Source organism: Suncus etruscus, chromosome 9, assembly GCF_024139225.1.
Source record: "Suncus etruscus isolate mSunEtr1 chromosome 9, mSunEtr1.pri.cur, whole genome shotgun sequence".
Classification (NCBI taxonomy): Eukaryota; Metazoa; Chordata; class Mammalia; order Eulipotyphla; family Soricidae; genus Suncus; species Suncus etruscus.
In genome coordinates, this window is record NC_064856.1 from 14,318,868 (window position 1) to 14,331,212 (window position 12,345).

At 54.0% G+C, this 12,345-nt stretch overlaps 2 protein-coding genes across 3 annotated transcripts; both read left to right on the forward strand.

Moving 5' to 3' along the window:
• The first annotated feature begins 2,138 nt into the window (after positions 1-2,138).
• LOC126017487 (progonadoliberin-2) lies at positions 2,139-4,763 on the forward strand. Of its 2 annotated transcripts, XM_049779431.1 has the most exons (4): positions 2,139-2,157; positions 2,822-2,991; positions 3,139-3,272; positions 4,699-4,763. In XM_049779431.1, exons 2-4 carry the CDS (start codon positions 2,829-2,831, stop codon positions 4,708-4,710), a joined length of 309 nt encoding a protein of 102 aa, XP_049635388.1. In that variant the 5' UTR covers positions 2,139-2,157; positions 2,822-2,828; the 3' UTR covers positions 4,711-4,763. The 2 variants fall into 2 exon arrangements, with proteins under 2 accessions (XP_049635388.1, XP_049635387.1); XM_049779430.1 differs by lacking the exon at positions 4,699-4,763 and having other exon boundaries at positions 3,139-3,296.
• A 2,218-nt stretch (positions 4,764-6,981) lies between these two features.
• MRPS26 (mitochondrial ribosomal protein S26) lies at positions 6,982-8,488 on the forward strand. The gene is made up of 2 exons (XM_049779387.1): positions 6,982-7,455; positions 8,268-8,488. The coding sequence occupies exons 1-2, from the start codon at positions 6,982-6,984 to the stop codon at positions 8,400-8,402; spliced, it is 609 nt and encodes a 202-aa protein (XP_049635344.1). The 3' UTR covers positions 8,403-8,488.
• The last annotated feature ends 3,857 nt before the right edge of the window (positions 8,489-12,345 follow it).

The window sequence follows — 12,345 nt, forward strand, 5'->3', positions numbered from 1 at the left end:
CCTGGCAGGCTCGGGGGATCATATGGGATGCTGGGATTCGAACCACTGTCCTTCTGCATGCGATGCAAACACCTTATCTCCATGCTATCTCTCCGGCCCCCCTACAATCAAATTTTTAAAAAGTTATTTTGGGGGAGGTAGGGGGTGATTCTCAGGGGACATATGTATGCTAGAGACCAAACCAGGTCAGCTTCATTCAAGGACAATACATCCTACCTGCTATGCTAACACTCTGACCCCAAATCAAATTAATATTAAGGCAGGACCATAGTGGTCTTTTCGCCTTGCATGCAGCTGACCATGATTCAATCCCTGACATCCCAAATGATACCCTGAGCTTGCCAGAGTTATTCCTGAATACAGAGCCAGGAGTAACCCCTGAGGACTGTCAGGTATGGCCCCCAAACAACTAGATAGGTAGACAGATAGATAGGCTTTAATATGTATTATATATTATATGTAACATGTTAATATATATTTAAATTGGGGTGGGTCACACCCGGCATCGCTCAGGTTTTACTCCTGGCTCTTCGCTCAGAAATCGCTCCTGGCAGGCTCAGGAGACCATATGGGATGCTGGGATTCGAACCACCATCCTTCTGCATGCAAGGCAAATGTCCTCCCTCCATGCTATCTGTCCAGCCCTGTTTATATTAAGATACCTCTTTTTTTTTGGGGGGGGGAGGTTCACACCTGGCAGCACTCAGGGGTTACTCCTGGCTCTATGTTCAGAAATCACCCCTGGCAGGCACAGGGAACCATATGGGATGCCGGGATTCAAACCACCGTCCTGCATGAAAGTCAAACGCCTTACCTCCATGCTATCTCTCTGGCCCCATGGCACCTCTTTTAAATAGATGACTTTGAATAAAGTATTCTATAAGTCCAAATCAGAACTAAGCAATTTTTCGGTCTCAATCATATATATGAAACCATGAAGCAAATGTTTTTCTAAAAACTATTTGGTTGGACCTGGGGTAGCTCAGTGGCCAAAGCTGAGAGGGAGTTTGATCCCTGACACCACTCCATTGACACTGAATGTAGTTCTACAGCACTGTTCCCCACAGCAGCAATGTGCAGCCCTCAGACAACCCCATAGCCTAGTATTGACCATCTGAGTCATCACAACAGGAAGGGGAATACATTAAAATTTAATGGCTCAGTTCATCAGTACATACCTGTTTCCCAAAACAATTAGACTGAATATACAAACCCACACATTCATTTCAGATCTATTGTATAATTCTAGAATCATGTTCACCCTCCTGTCTAGACAGCTGGGGTCAGAGTGCATTTGACTAGTAGTAGGGCCAGTTACACCCCCTCTTACATCTGTGCCACAGGATTTGACGTGCTACTCGCCCAGTGACTGGCCACCAGAATGTCCAGCCTGACCTTGTCTGGCCCTCACAGTTGCTGTTGAGTCCACAGGTGAATATTGGCTATTAACCTTGTCAACAGGCCTTTATGGTCTCCTTCCCCCACACCCACCCTCCCCACAGGCTAGTGGCTTAAGATAGGAAACAGACTGATGCAGGCAGTTATGATGGAATTCATTTACTAGTCCTGGACAGAGGGGCGAGAGGGGCGAGAGAGAGAGAAAACATGAAGGTATGGCATTTGCCTTGCATGCAGAACGATGGTGGGTTGAATCCCAGCACCCCCAGAACCTGCCAGGAGCAATTTCTGAGCCTAGAGCCAGGAGTAATCCCTGAGTGCTGCTGGATGTGACCCAAAACAACAACAACAACAAAAACTAGTCCTGGACATAGCACAGGATGAGGACAGGTGGAAGATTGAGAGGCACCCTTATTCCCGCCTCCTGCTTTCAGCTCCACTGAGCCATTTTGTAAGTGAGCATGCAAGTCCTTAGCAGGGTGGGCATAGCCTCCCTCAACCTCTTTAGGCGCCAATCTCCGCTTTGAGTGAGGCTTCCTAATTTAAAGACTGAAACAGGAGTCTTGTGACTTCAGACCCCTGGGAAGAGGATGGGAGGACGCGTGTCAGACGACCCCTGGGTTGGGCGGTCAGTACCTCCTCCCGTCTCCGACGTCACTGGAGGCTGAGCTGGGGGTGGAGCTGTCCGACCTATAAATCGGAGGCTGTCTAGGGGCTGCCACTGCTGTTTCAGAGCCAACTCGCCCACATCTTCCCCAGGTGAGTGCGGAGACTGGCCTCCAAAGGCTGGATCTCCATCCTGGGTGCATGACCTCCCACTCCCAAACCCCTTTATTCCCAAAGCATGCCCCAAGCCACCTTTCCCTCTGCTCTCCTCAATTTCATTTCTGTACTGCTGAGTGTAGGAGGGACCAGGGATGGACACACTGCCCCCACCAGACAACCTTTCACACCCCTAAGCCCCAGGAAAGGTGACAAAAAGCCTGCCCCTGCTGGTTCCTGCAGTATAGAGGGCTTCCCTACGTTGTTTCTGGTGAACTCCCTTTACCATCTTGCAACCTGTTCCAACCTTATTCCAATTCTGGAAATCACTGGAGGAAAGGGAGGCGAACAATCAGCCAGCACCCCGGGGTAAGGCCCAAGAACTGGAAGATGGGCCAGAGAGGTTGCACAGTGGGTGATGTACTTGCCTACAACGTTGCCAATCTGTGTTCAGCCTCATGGCCCAGAGCCCAGGAGCACACAAGCAAGGTCTGGATGTCTATAGTCCTGGGATGAGCAGTAACAGGAGAGGGAAATGCATTAGGTGACACCAAACACTGAAAGTGCCCCCTAAAGCGCCAGTTCAGCAGGGCTTTGGCAAAAGCGGGCATGTAGCACAGAATCAGATGTCCTGAGTGCTGTCCCCTGTCCATGCGAGCAGCTCTGCTATGGCCAACATCGGGCAAGGCTTGGTACTGCTGCTGCTGCTGCTGCTACTGACAGCCCAACCAGGGCCCCTGAAGGCTCAGCACTGGTCCCATGGCTGGTATCCTGGAGGAAAACGAAGCCCCGACTCACCTCAGGAACCTCAGCCTGCTCCAAGGTTCCCAGGTAGGTGACGGTCTCTCCACCTCGAGTGAGAGGGAGGAGACCAAGACTGGGACTCTGCCCCCACCTTGAGCCTGGGGTAGGAGCAGGGGGAGGGCAGGCTAGAGTCTCGGCGTCTCTCTGAGGAAGGGTGCTGGCTGGGCCTTGCAGCAGGCAACCCACGCCAGAGTGCCCAAAGCCTCCCAAGCGGTGCCTTGGTACCTCCTGAGGACACTGTTTCCGAGGAAGCCAAGACCATGGCCTGGTGGCTCCTCCAAAAGCAGCGCCTGATGCAGACATTGCTGGTAAGTAGTGCGAGAGGCCATTAGGGGGGACCAGAGGGCTAGAGGCCATGGGGGAGGGAGGATCACACACACACACACACACACACACACACAGAGGGAGGATCACACACACACACACACACAGAGGATCACACACACACACACACACACACACCCCCGACACAACATTTCCATTTTTAGCTGGGAAATCCGTATTTCCCAGAATTCTAGACATGTCATAGAATATTTAAGCTGCATTAGATTTGTAGTCACTAATAGAGTAGAAGGTGGTTGTACTAAAAGACCATCCTTTATTTTTAAGTAAAAACTAGTTTTACTTAGAAAGTCTGAGAAGGGGCTGGAGAGATAGTACAGCGGTAGGGCGTTTACCTTGCATGTGGCTAACCTAGGGACAGACCGTGATTCAATCCCCTGGCATCCCATAAGCCAGGAGCGATTTCTGAGCACAGAGCCAGGAGTAACCCCTGAGCACCACCGGGTGTGACCCAAAAATTAAAATTAAAAAAAGAAAATAAATTCTGAGGGGAGGGAGAGAGGGAGGGGGAGAGAGAGAGAGAGAGAGAGAGAGAGAGAGAGAGAGAGAGAGAGAGAGAGAGAGAGAGAGAGAGAGAGAGAGAGAGAGAGAGAGAGAGAGAGAGAGAGATTGATTCTCCAAAGGCACAAAGAGACAGTGGACAGAGGTGAGCAACTGGGACTGGCTGGAGTGATAGCACAGCGAGCGGGGAGGAAATCTGCCTTGCAGGAGGCTGAGCAGGCCAGGACTCAATCCCCGGCCTCCCATAGGATGGTTCCCCCAAGCCTGCCAGGTGTCACTTCGCAAGCCAGGAGTGACCCCCGAGTGCCCCTGGATGTGGCAAAACAAAAATAAAACAGAAAACCAAAACCACATGAACAGGCAGCACAGGGCCAGAGAGCAAGTCCTGGGGGGAGGCGCTTGCTTTGCACATTGCTGTGAACTCAGGTTATTATTACCTGAGGGTTATTACCTGTGGGCTCCAGGAGTGACCCCCGAGCACACAGAGCTACGCCCCGAATAGACCTAGGTGTGGCCCCAGAGGCGGCAGAGGCAGGGGACCACTGACAAGGGCTCCAGGAGTGCCCAGTGCTCCCTAGGCCAGGCCCTAAAGAACGGGCTGGAGAGAGGGGCGAGGGCCAGCCGGGGTGGGTCCCGGCACTGCACCCCAAGAATAAAGTGCAGAAAGCGATCAGCGCCCAGAGGCAAGACCCAGCTCATCCAGTGACAGGAGCTCAGGCTCTTCCATTGCCAACCTCGTATAGCAGCGCTGCAAACCCGGGGGGCTGGACACCCCACCCTACCCCACCCCACCCGGGGAGCCCGAACCAGAGGACGCGGGGGTGGGCGGCGGGCGGGGCTGCCGTGGGCGGACTGACACCCGCTCCCCTCTTCCCTCCTCGGCGCCCGCAGCCCCGACCCTGAGCGAGCCCGCCGCGCCCTCCGAGCCTCCAATAAAGACGCGCCTCCGAACGGTGGCCCGAGTTGTCGTCTTTTTCCCGGTTCCCTTCGCTCAACCCCCTGCGCCTCAAGGGACGGGGACTTGGTTGGGCGGGTCCGAGCCCGACCGGCCCAGCACCAGGGCCCGGGAGGGGGCGTGAACTACAAATCCCGACATGCTCTGATAGTTTCCGGGAACGTGAACTACAAATCCCGGACGTTCCGCGGTCGCTTCCGGGAGGGGCGTGGCCTACAAATCCCGAGATGCCCCGCGATCGCGGCCGGGAGGGGAGAGCACTACAAATCCCGAGACGCTCCGCGGTTTGCTTATGGGGGGGGGGGGAAGGGGGACCGTGAACTACAAATCCCGAGATGCTCTACAATCGCTTCGGGATGTGAAGTACAAATCCCAAGATGCTCCGCGACCACTTCCGGGGATGTAACTATAAATCTCGACATGCTCCGCGATCGCTTTGGGGGGGCAAGAACTACAAATCCCAAGATGCTCCGCAATTGCTTATGGGGTGGGCGTGAACTACAAATCCCGAGATGCCCCGCAATTGCTTATGGGGTGGGCGTGAACTACAAATCCCGAGATGCCCCGCAATCGCGGCTGGTAGGGGAGAGAACTACAAATCCCGAGATGTTCTACAATCACTTATGGGGTGGGCGTGAACTACAAATCCCGAGATGCCCCGCGATCGCGGCCGGGAGCGGAGAGAACTACAAATCCCTAGATGCTCTACAATCGCTTTGCGATGTGAACACAAATCCCAAGATACTCCGCGACCACTTCCGGGGATGGTAACTATAAATCTTGACATTCTCCGCGATCGCTTTTGGTAGGGGGGGGGGGGCGCATGAACTACAAATCCCGAGAGGCCCCGCGATCGCTTCAGGGATTGGGTGGGCACGAACTACAAATCCCAAGATGCCTCGTGATCTCGAACTACAAATCCCGACATGCCCCGCGGTCGCTTCTGGGGGTGGGCGAGAACTATAAATCCCGATATCCTCTGCGCTCGCTTCCGGGGCCGCGAACTACAAATCCCAAGAGGCCCCGCGATCGCTCCAGGGATTGGGTGGGCACGAACTACAAATCCCAAGATGCTCCGCAATCACTTCCTGTGGCGTGAACTACAAATCCCGACACGCTCCGCGAGCGCTCGGGGGTGGGGGGGCTTGAACTACAAATCCCAAGATGCCTCGTGATCTCGAACTACAAATCCCGACATGCCCCGCGGTCGCTTCTGGGGGTGGGCGAGAACTATAAATCCCGATATCCTCTGCGCTCGCTTCCGGGGCCGCGAACTACAAATCCCAAGAGGCCCCGCGATCGCTCCAGGGATTGGGTGGGCACGAACTACAAATCCCAAGATGCTCCGCAATCACTTCCTGTGGCGTGAACTACAAATCCCGAAACGCTCCGCGAGCGCTCGGGGGTGGGGGGGCTTGAACTACAAATCCCAAGATGCCTCGTGATCTCGAACTACAAATCCCGACATGCCCCGCGGTCGCTTCTGGGGGTGGGCGAGAACTATAAATCCCGATATCCTCTGCGCTCGCTTCCGGGGCCGCGAACTACAAATCCCAAGAGGCCCCGCGATCGCTCCAGGGATTGGGTGGGCACGAACTACAAATCCCAAGATGCTCCGCAATCACTTCCTGTGGCGTGAACTACAAATCCCGAAACGCTCCGCGAGCGCTCGGGGGTGGGGGGGCTTGAACTACAAATCCCAAGATGCCTCGTGATCTCGAACTACAAATCCCGACATGCCCCGCGGTCGCTTCTGGGGGTGGGCGAGAACTATAAATCCCGATATCCTCTGCGCTCGCTTCCGGGGCCGCGAACTACAAATCCCAAGAGGCCCCGCGATCGCTCCAGGGATTGGGTGGGCACGAACTACAAATCCCAAGATGCTCCGCAATCACTTCCTGTGGCGTGAACTACAAATCCCGAAACGCTCCGCGAGCGCTCGGGGGTGGGGGGGCTTGAACTACAAATCCCAAGATGCCTCGTGATCTCGAACTACAAATCCCGACATGCCCCGCGGTCGCTTCTGGGGGTGGGCGAGAACTATAAATCCCGATATCCTCTGCGCTCGCTTCCGGGGCCGCGAACTACAAATCCCAAGAGGCCCCGCGATCGCGTCCGGGTGCAAGCGCAAACTACAAATCCCGACCCTCTCCGCGGCCGCTCGCTTCCGGGCTCCGCGAGGCGCCGCGCCAGGCCGCCGGCCGGGGCCGTCTTGCGCCATGCTCCGCGCTCTGGGCCGCGCGGGGCCGCGGCTCCCTCTGGCCGTGCGGGTGCAGCCTGCGCGCGGGCGCAAGTCCCGGCACGACCCTCCGGCCAAGTCCAAGGCGGGGCGCACGGCCACCCCGCCCGCCGTGGACCCCGCGGAGCTGTGGGTGCTGTCGGAGCGCTACGCGCGGTACCGGCAGACGGTGGGCGCGCTGCGGCGGGAGTTCGCGCGCGAGGTGCGGGAGCGGCTGCTGGAGGCGCGGGTCGGGAGCCAGGCGGCGCGCAAGGCCCAGCAGGACGCTGCGGAGCACCGCGAGCTGCTGGCCTGGAACCAGGCGGAGAACCGGCGGCTGCACGAGCTGCGCGTGGCCCGGCGGCTGCGGGAGGCGCAGGACGAAGAGCGGCGGCGGGCCGAGCTGGAGGCCCGCCGGGCGGAGGAGGCGCGGGCCTGGGCGCGGCTCAAGGAAGAGGAGGTGCTGCGGCTGCAGGTGCATCGGGGTGCTCGGGAAGGGGCCCCCCGGCAGAGCCGCCGAGCCTTCGCACCGACCGGGCGGGCGGGTCTGCGAGGGCTGGATCCCTGCAGGCCCCGAGCCCCGGGCTGGGAGGGACGTTGGCATGACCTGGGAAGGACTCGGCACCCCTCGGGGGCCGAGCCGCGCCTCTCCCCGGAAAAGGCGACCAGGGCGCAGGCCTGAGTGACTGTTCCAGGCGAGCGATCGGCTGCCCTTGGTTGCACCTCGGCACCCCTGTGGCCGCCCAACCCCCGTCTGGAGTCATCCCTAAACAGACCCGCGAGTCAGCCCCGAGTGTGGCCAAGTGTTCTCTGACCATTACCACCGACAAATAAAGCAAAAAGGATGTTAGCAGACAAGGGCTGGGGAGAGAGACAGTTCAAGGGCAGGAGCCAGGGCTCCCTCCGCTGCAGGAGGCGTGTTTTCAGTTCCTAGCTGGCACCACCTGCTTCCCTAAGGGCTGCCAGCTGTGCCCCAAAAACAAACAAAAGAATTTCTTTTTTAAACTGGAGATACTAAACGGTGGGTTCCAGAGAGCTTGAGGGAGCATGCCAGCGTGAAGGGGCTGACTCTTAGTAGACCTGGGTTTGTGAGAGCTGGTATGCCAGGGGCTCTAAGGTTTTGGAGACTACCTGCTGTTATCTGCAGGAAGGTCAGTGAGGTCCTCGGTCCTGGGGTCCAAGCGCTCTCCCCCCCCCCCCCCCCCCCCGAGAGAGCTGGAGATTCTCCCTCTATTGGCTCCGCAAGTGCCTGAGCCCTTTCTCACACTGCTACTGCTCTCCTAACAGGAGGAGGCGAAGAACTTCATCACCTTTGAGAACCTGGACGCAAAGGTGCAAGAAGCATTGGACTCTCCAAAGAGCTACAACTGGGCCATCACCAGGGAAGGGCAGGTGGTCCAGCCCCAGCACAAGGGCTCCTAGGAGCCCCACCGCACCTCAGCTTGCCCAGGACCAGATGGTGTGAGGTGGGCAAGTTGAATCTGGCTTGGAGTAAAGTTGATGTTTTTATGAATAAGCTTCAGCCAGTACCTTGAATTCTGTTTCCTTATGTCACCACTTGATCACCATTTCCTACCCATAGTTCTCTGTTTTCCTCCTTGTACAAGTCTCAGTGTAACACCAAAGCCTAAAGGATTTCACCTCCTTCACACCGCTCCCAAATATTGCCAAGGTGGGTAAAGTGCAGTCAGTGGACTATATCTGACTCGTTGCCCACTGCTTATGAATAAATAAAGTTTTATTGGAATATAGCTACACCCATTGAGTGACTACTCAAATAGAGAAGAGTGTTGGTGACAGAAACCATAAGACTTATGATTTTAGATTAGGGGTTGGGCCCATAGGACAGCAGGTAGGGTGCTCACCTTGCACTCAGCCAACCCAGGTTTGATCCCATATGGCCGCCATATGTAACACCAGGAGCAATTCCTGAATAAAGAGCCTGGAATACCTTAACCCCTGAGCATCGTCAGGTATGACCCAAAAATAAGAACTATTTTTAGACTAAAGTCTGAAGAGATTTATAATACGGGGGCCGAAGAGCTAGTACAGTGGTGGGGCGTCTGCCTTGCACTTAGCTGACCCAAGATGGACAGGGGCTTGAATCCCAGTATCCCATATGATCCCCCAAGCCTGCTAGGAACGATATCTGAGCGCAGAGCCAGGAGTATCCCCTGAGTGCCACCAGTGTGACCCCAAAACAACAACAAAAAAAGATATAATACGGCTTTTTTCAGAGGGAATTTGCTCGTCCCAGTCTAGGTAGAATTGTTGCTTCCAGCCAGGAGCAAGTATTAAAACACAAGCCATCCAAAACCAGAGGCCCAGTTCTGCTTGATGTCAAGGCCTACTGTGCCTTGACTGTACCTTAATTACTGTACCTATCTCTCGGTACAGAGAGATAGGAAGGAGGTAAAGTGTTTGCCTTGCATGCATAATGTCAGTGGTTCGAATCCTGGCATCCCATATGATCTCCCGAGCCTGCCAGGAGCGATTTCTGAGTGTAGAGCCAGGAGGAACCCCTGAGCGTTGCCTGATGTGACCCAAAAACCAAAAAAAAAAAAAAAAAAAAAAAAAAAAAAGCAAGAAGGAGCCTCATTTCTCCTTTTCTATCCATGGCCTCTGCTCCCTTCAAAAAACAGTCTAAGCATTAAAAAAAAATACACTAGGGTCTCCAGGTTTTGACCTCACTTTCCAAATACAAGTTTAGATCTGCTGCAATGTTTGTCTTAGTCTAGAGAATATTCCTTTGCTGTAGCCATTGATGTGACAGATACCCAGTAAAAGCAGCTGGAGCCCAGTGTTTAGATGTCTGACTTGCATGCAGCTGGGCTTTGTTCCTGGCCCCAAACTTTTGGGGAGAAGCAGGGCCACTTAAGCCAACAGTCCTCTTTTGATGCATCTAGGACTGAGTCATCTTAATATACTGGGGAAATGCCATAGGACTCTGAGTAGCTTTTCTGCTCACGGGTCTCTTTCTATTTCTCTCTCTGCGTACGTGCACGTACACACACACATGAGTTATGGGATGGAGAAATCCTGAGTCTGCGCACACACACAGAGTCACACACGAGTTATGGGATGGAGAAATCTTGAGTCTGCACACACACACACACACACACACACACACACACACACACACACACACACACACACACACACACAAACAGTCATGGAGCCAGAACCAAAGTGTGAAATCACTCATGCACCATATTTCCAGGCCCAGGTGGACAGGTCTTAAGAAGGGTAGCTGCAGAGAATTAATAAACCAAGCCAGTCAGGAGAATCATGGGGTGCAGTTGGACTGTCATTTCATGGTCCCTCTATGTGCCCCAAACCAAAAAACAAACCCCCTTTATTTCCCAACCAAGAGGGGAGGGTCAAGTGAGTGGCCAAGGTACCTATATCAAGCTAATCCAGTCTAGGTGTACATTTACATACAAAGGAATAGGTGCAAAGGAAAGGAAATTGGGGGAACTCCTTTGTTTTAGGCAAAAGCAGGGTGTCATCTAACACCATAGTATAGCAGGTTGGGCACTTGCCTTATACCAGTGCTTCTCAAATAATGGGGCACGCCCCAGGGGGTGGCTCAAGACTCCGTAAAGGGGGGCATGACCTCGGCAAACACTGTCATAACAAGCTAAGCCCCGTGTTTATGTCTCTTTATGTCTCTGGAGCTGAGAGTTGCTGTGCCCTGCTTCAAACCCCACTTTGCAAAACGTTCTTATTGTAGCCATTCATCGAGACATCACCTCTGATTAAAAAAGCAGCTCAAATTATTTGATATATTTTTGTTTTGCAGGTTAAAATTTTTTTAAATAAAGATACTATTTACAGTCACGCGGGGGGGGGGGGCACGAAAATGTTTTCTTCCTGAGGGGCATGATAGAAAATAATTGAGAAGCACTGCATTATACATTGCTGACCTGGGTTCAACCCCTGGCACCGCATATGGTCTCCTGAGTCCCACCAGAAGTGATTTCTGAGCACAGCCAGGAGTAACCCCTGAACACCCCTCCAGGTGTGGCCCATAAACCAAAACCCATGAAATCACCATGCAAGATGGAAAGAACCCAACCAGCCCAGACTTAACCCGGAGTTGCGTCTGGCAGCACCACACCAAGATGCTCTTAGGCAGGAGGAGAGAAGGCAGGAAACTAGACAGGAAGAAATGACTTGGGAAACAAGTTCATCTCAGAGAACTCCGTGGAGACCCTGCTTCCATTCCTGATTGTGTCTCTGAAAGTAGCACAGACCAAGCAGGTCCATGGCCACTGCAAAACTGGCTAGTGGCCTGGCCTTAATCCATGCACAGCAGTCTGAGGTGTCCCCATCAGAAAGTAGGAAAAGTAAGACTGGTGGTTTTCTTCCTTTATGGTGCCATAGACTTTGTTTTAGAAACTGGGGAGCAGGGGTGGGAGGGAAAGAAGGAAACTCAAAGAAATGGGAAAACGGGGGCCGGAGAGATGGCATGGAGGTAAGGCGTTTACCTTTCATGCAGAAGGTCATCGGTTCGAATCCCGGCGTCCCATATGGTCCCCCGAGCCTGCCAGGAGCGATTTCTGAGCATAGAGCCAGGAGTAACCCCTGAGCGATGCCGGGTGTGACCCAAAAACCACAAAAAAAAAAAAAAAAAAAAAATGGGAAAACGAGTCCCAAGGTACATTGTGTTTCCTGTCTGGTGGATCTCACAGTAAAAAACACCTCTGCCCAAACACCTTGTTTATCTGGCAGATGTAAGCTTGGTCTGTTACTGAAATAAAGTTGTAGGCTCAGAGGTCTAGTTCAGTGGCATAAAAGGAAGTCCGGGTCCTGACTGCCGGCAATGCTGTCCTGTCTTCCCCAGCACCCCAAGCATTTTCAGTCACACTAGCCAGATGTGCGTGAACTTCACTACTAAGGGATACGGCCCCAGCAATTCCCTCAGCTAATCGGTGTCCCACTGGCAAGAGGTGCAGCCCCGGCAAGCAGTGGTGTGAGTACCAGAGCACAAACAGCACAAATAGTACAAACAGGATGTGTGTGAGTGGGTCCGGAGAGATAACGTGGAGGTAAGGCTTTGCCTTTCCTGCAGAAGGTCGGTGGTTCGAATTCCGGCATCCCATATGGTCACCCATGCCTGCCAGGAGCGATTTCTGAGCAGAGCCAGAGTAACCCCTGAGCACTGCCGGGTGTGACCCAAACAAACAAACAAACAAACAAAGGATGTGTGTGAGTAAAGAGAGAGACCTCAGCATCACAACTAAAGGAGTGGGGACCCCCTGCAAGCATCGCAGCACCACACCTGCTATGTGGCGCTTTTGGAACACACAACTTGGCATGTGTGTTACTAAGGAGAGAAGGGGTGGATAATAAGAAAGGTTTT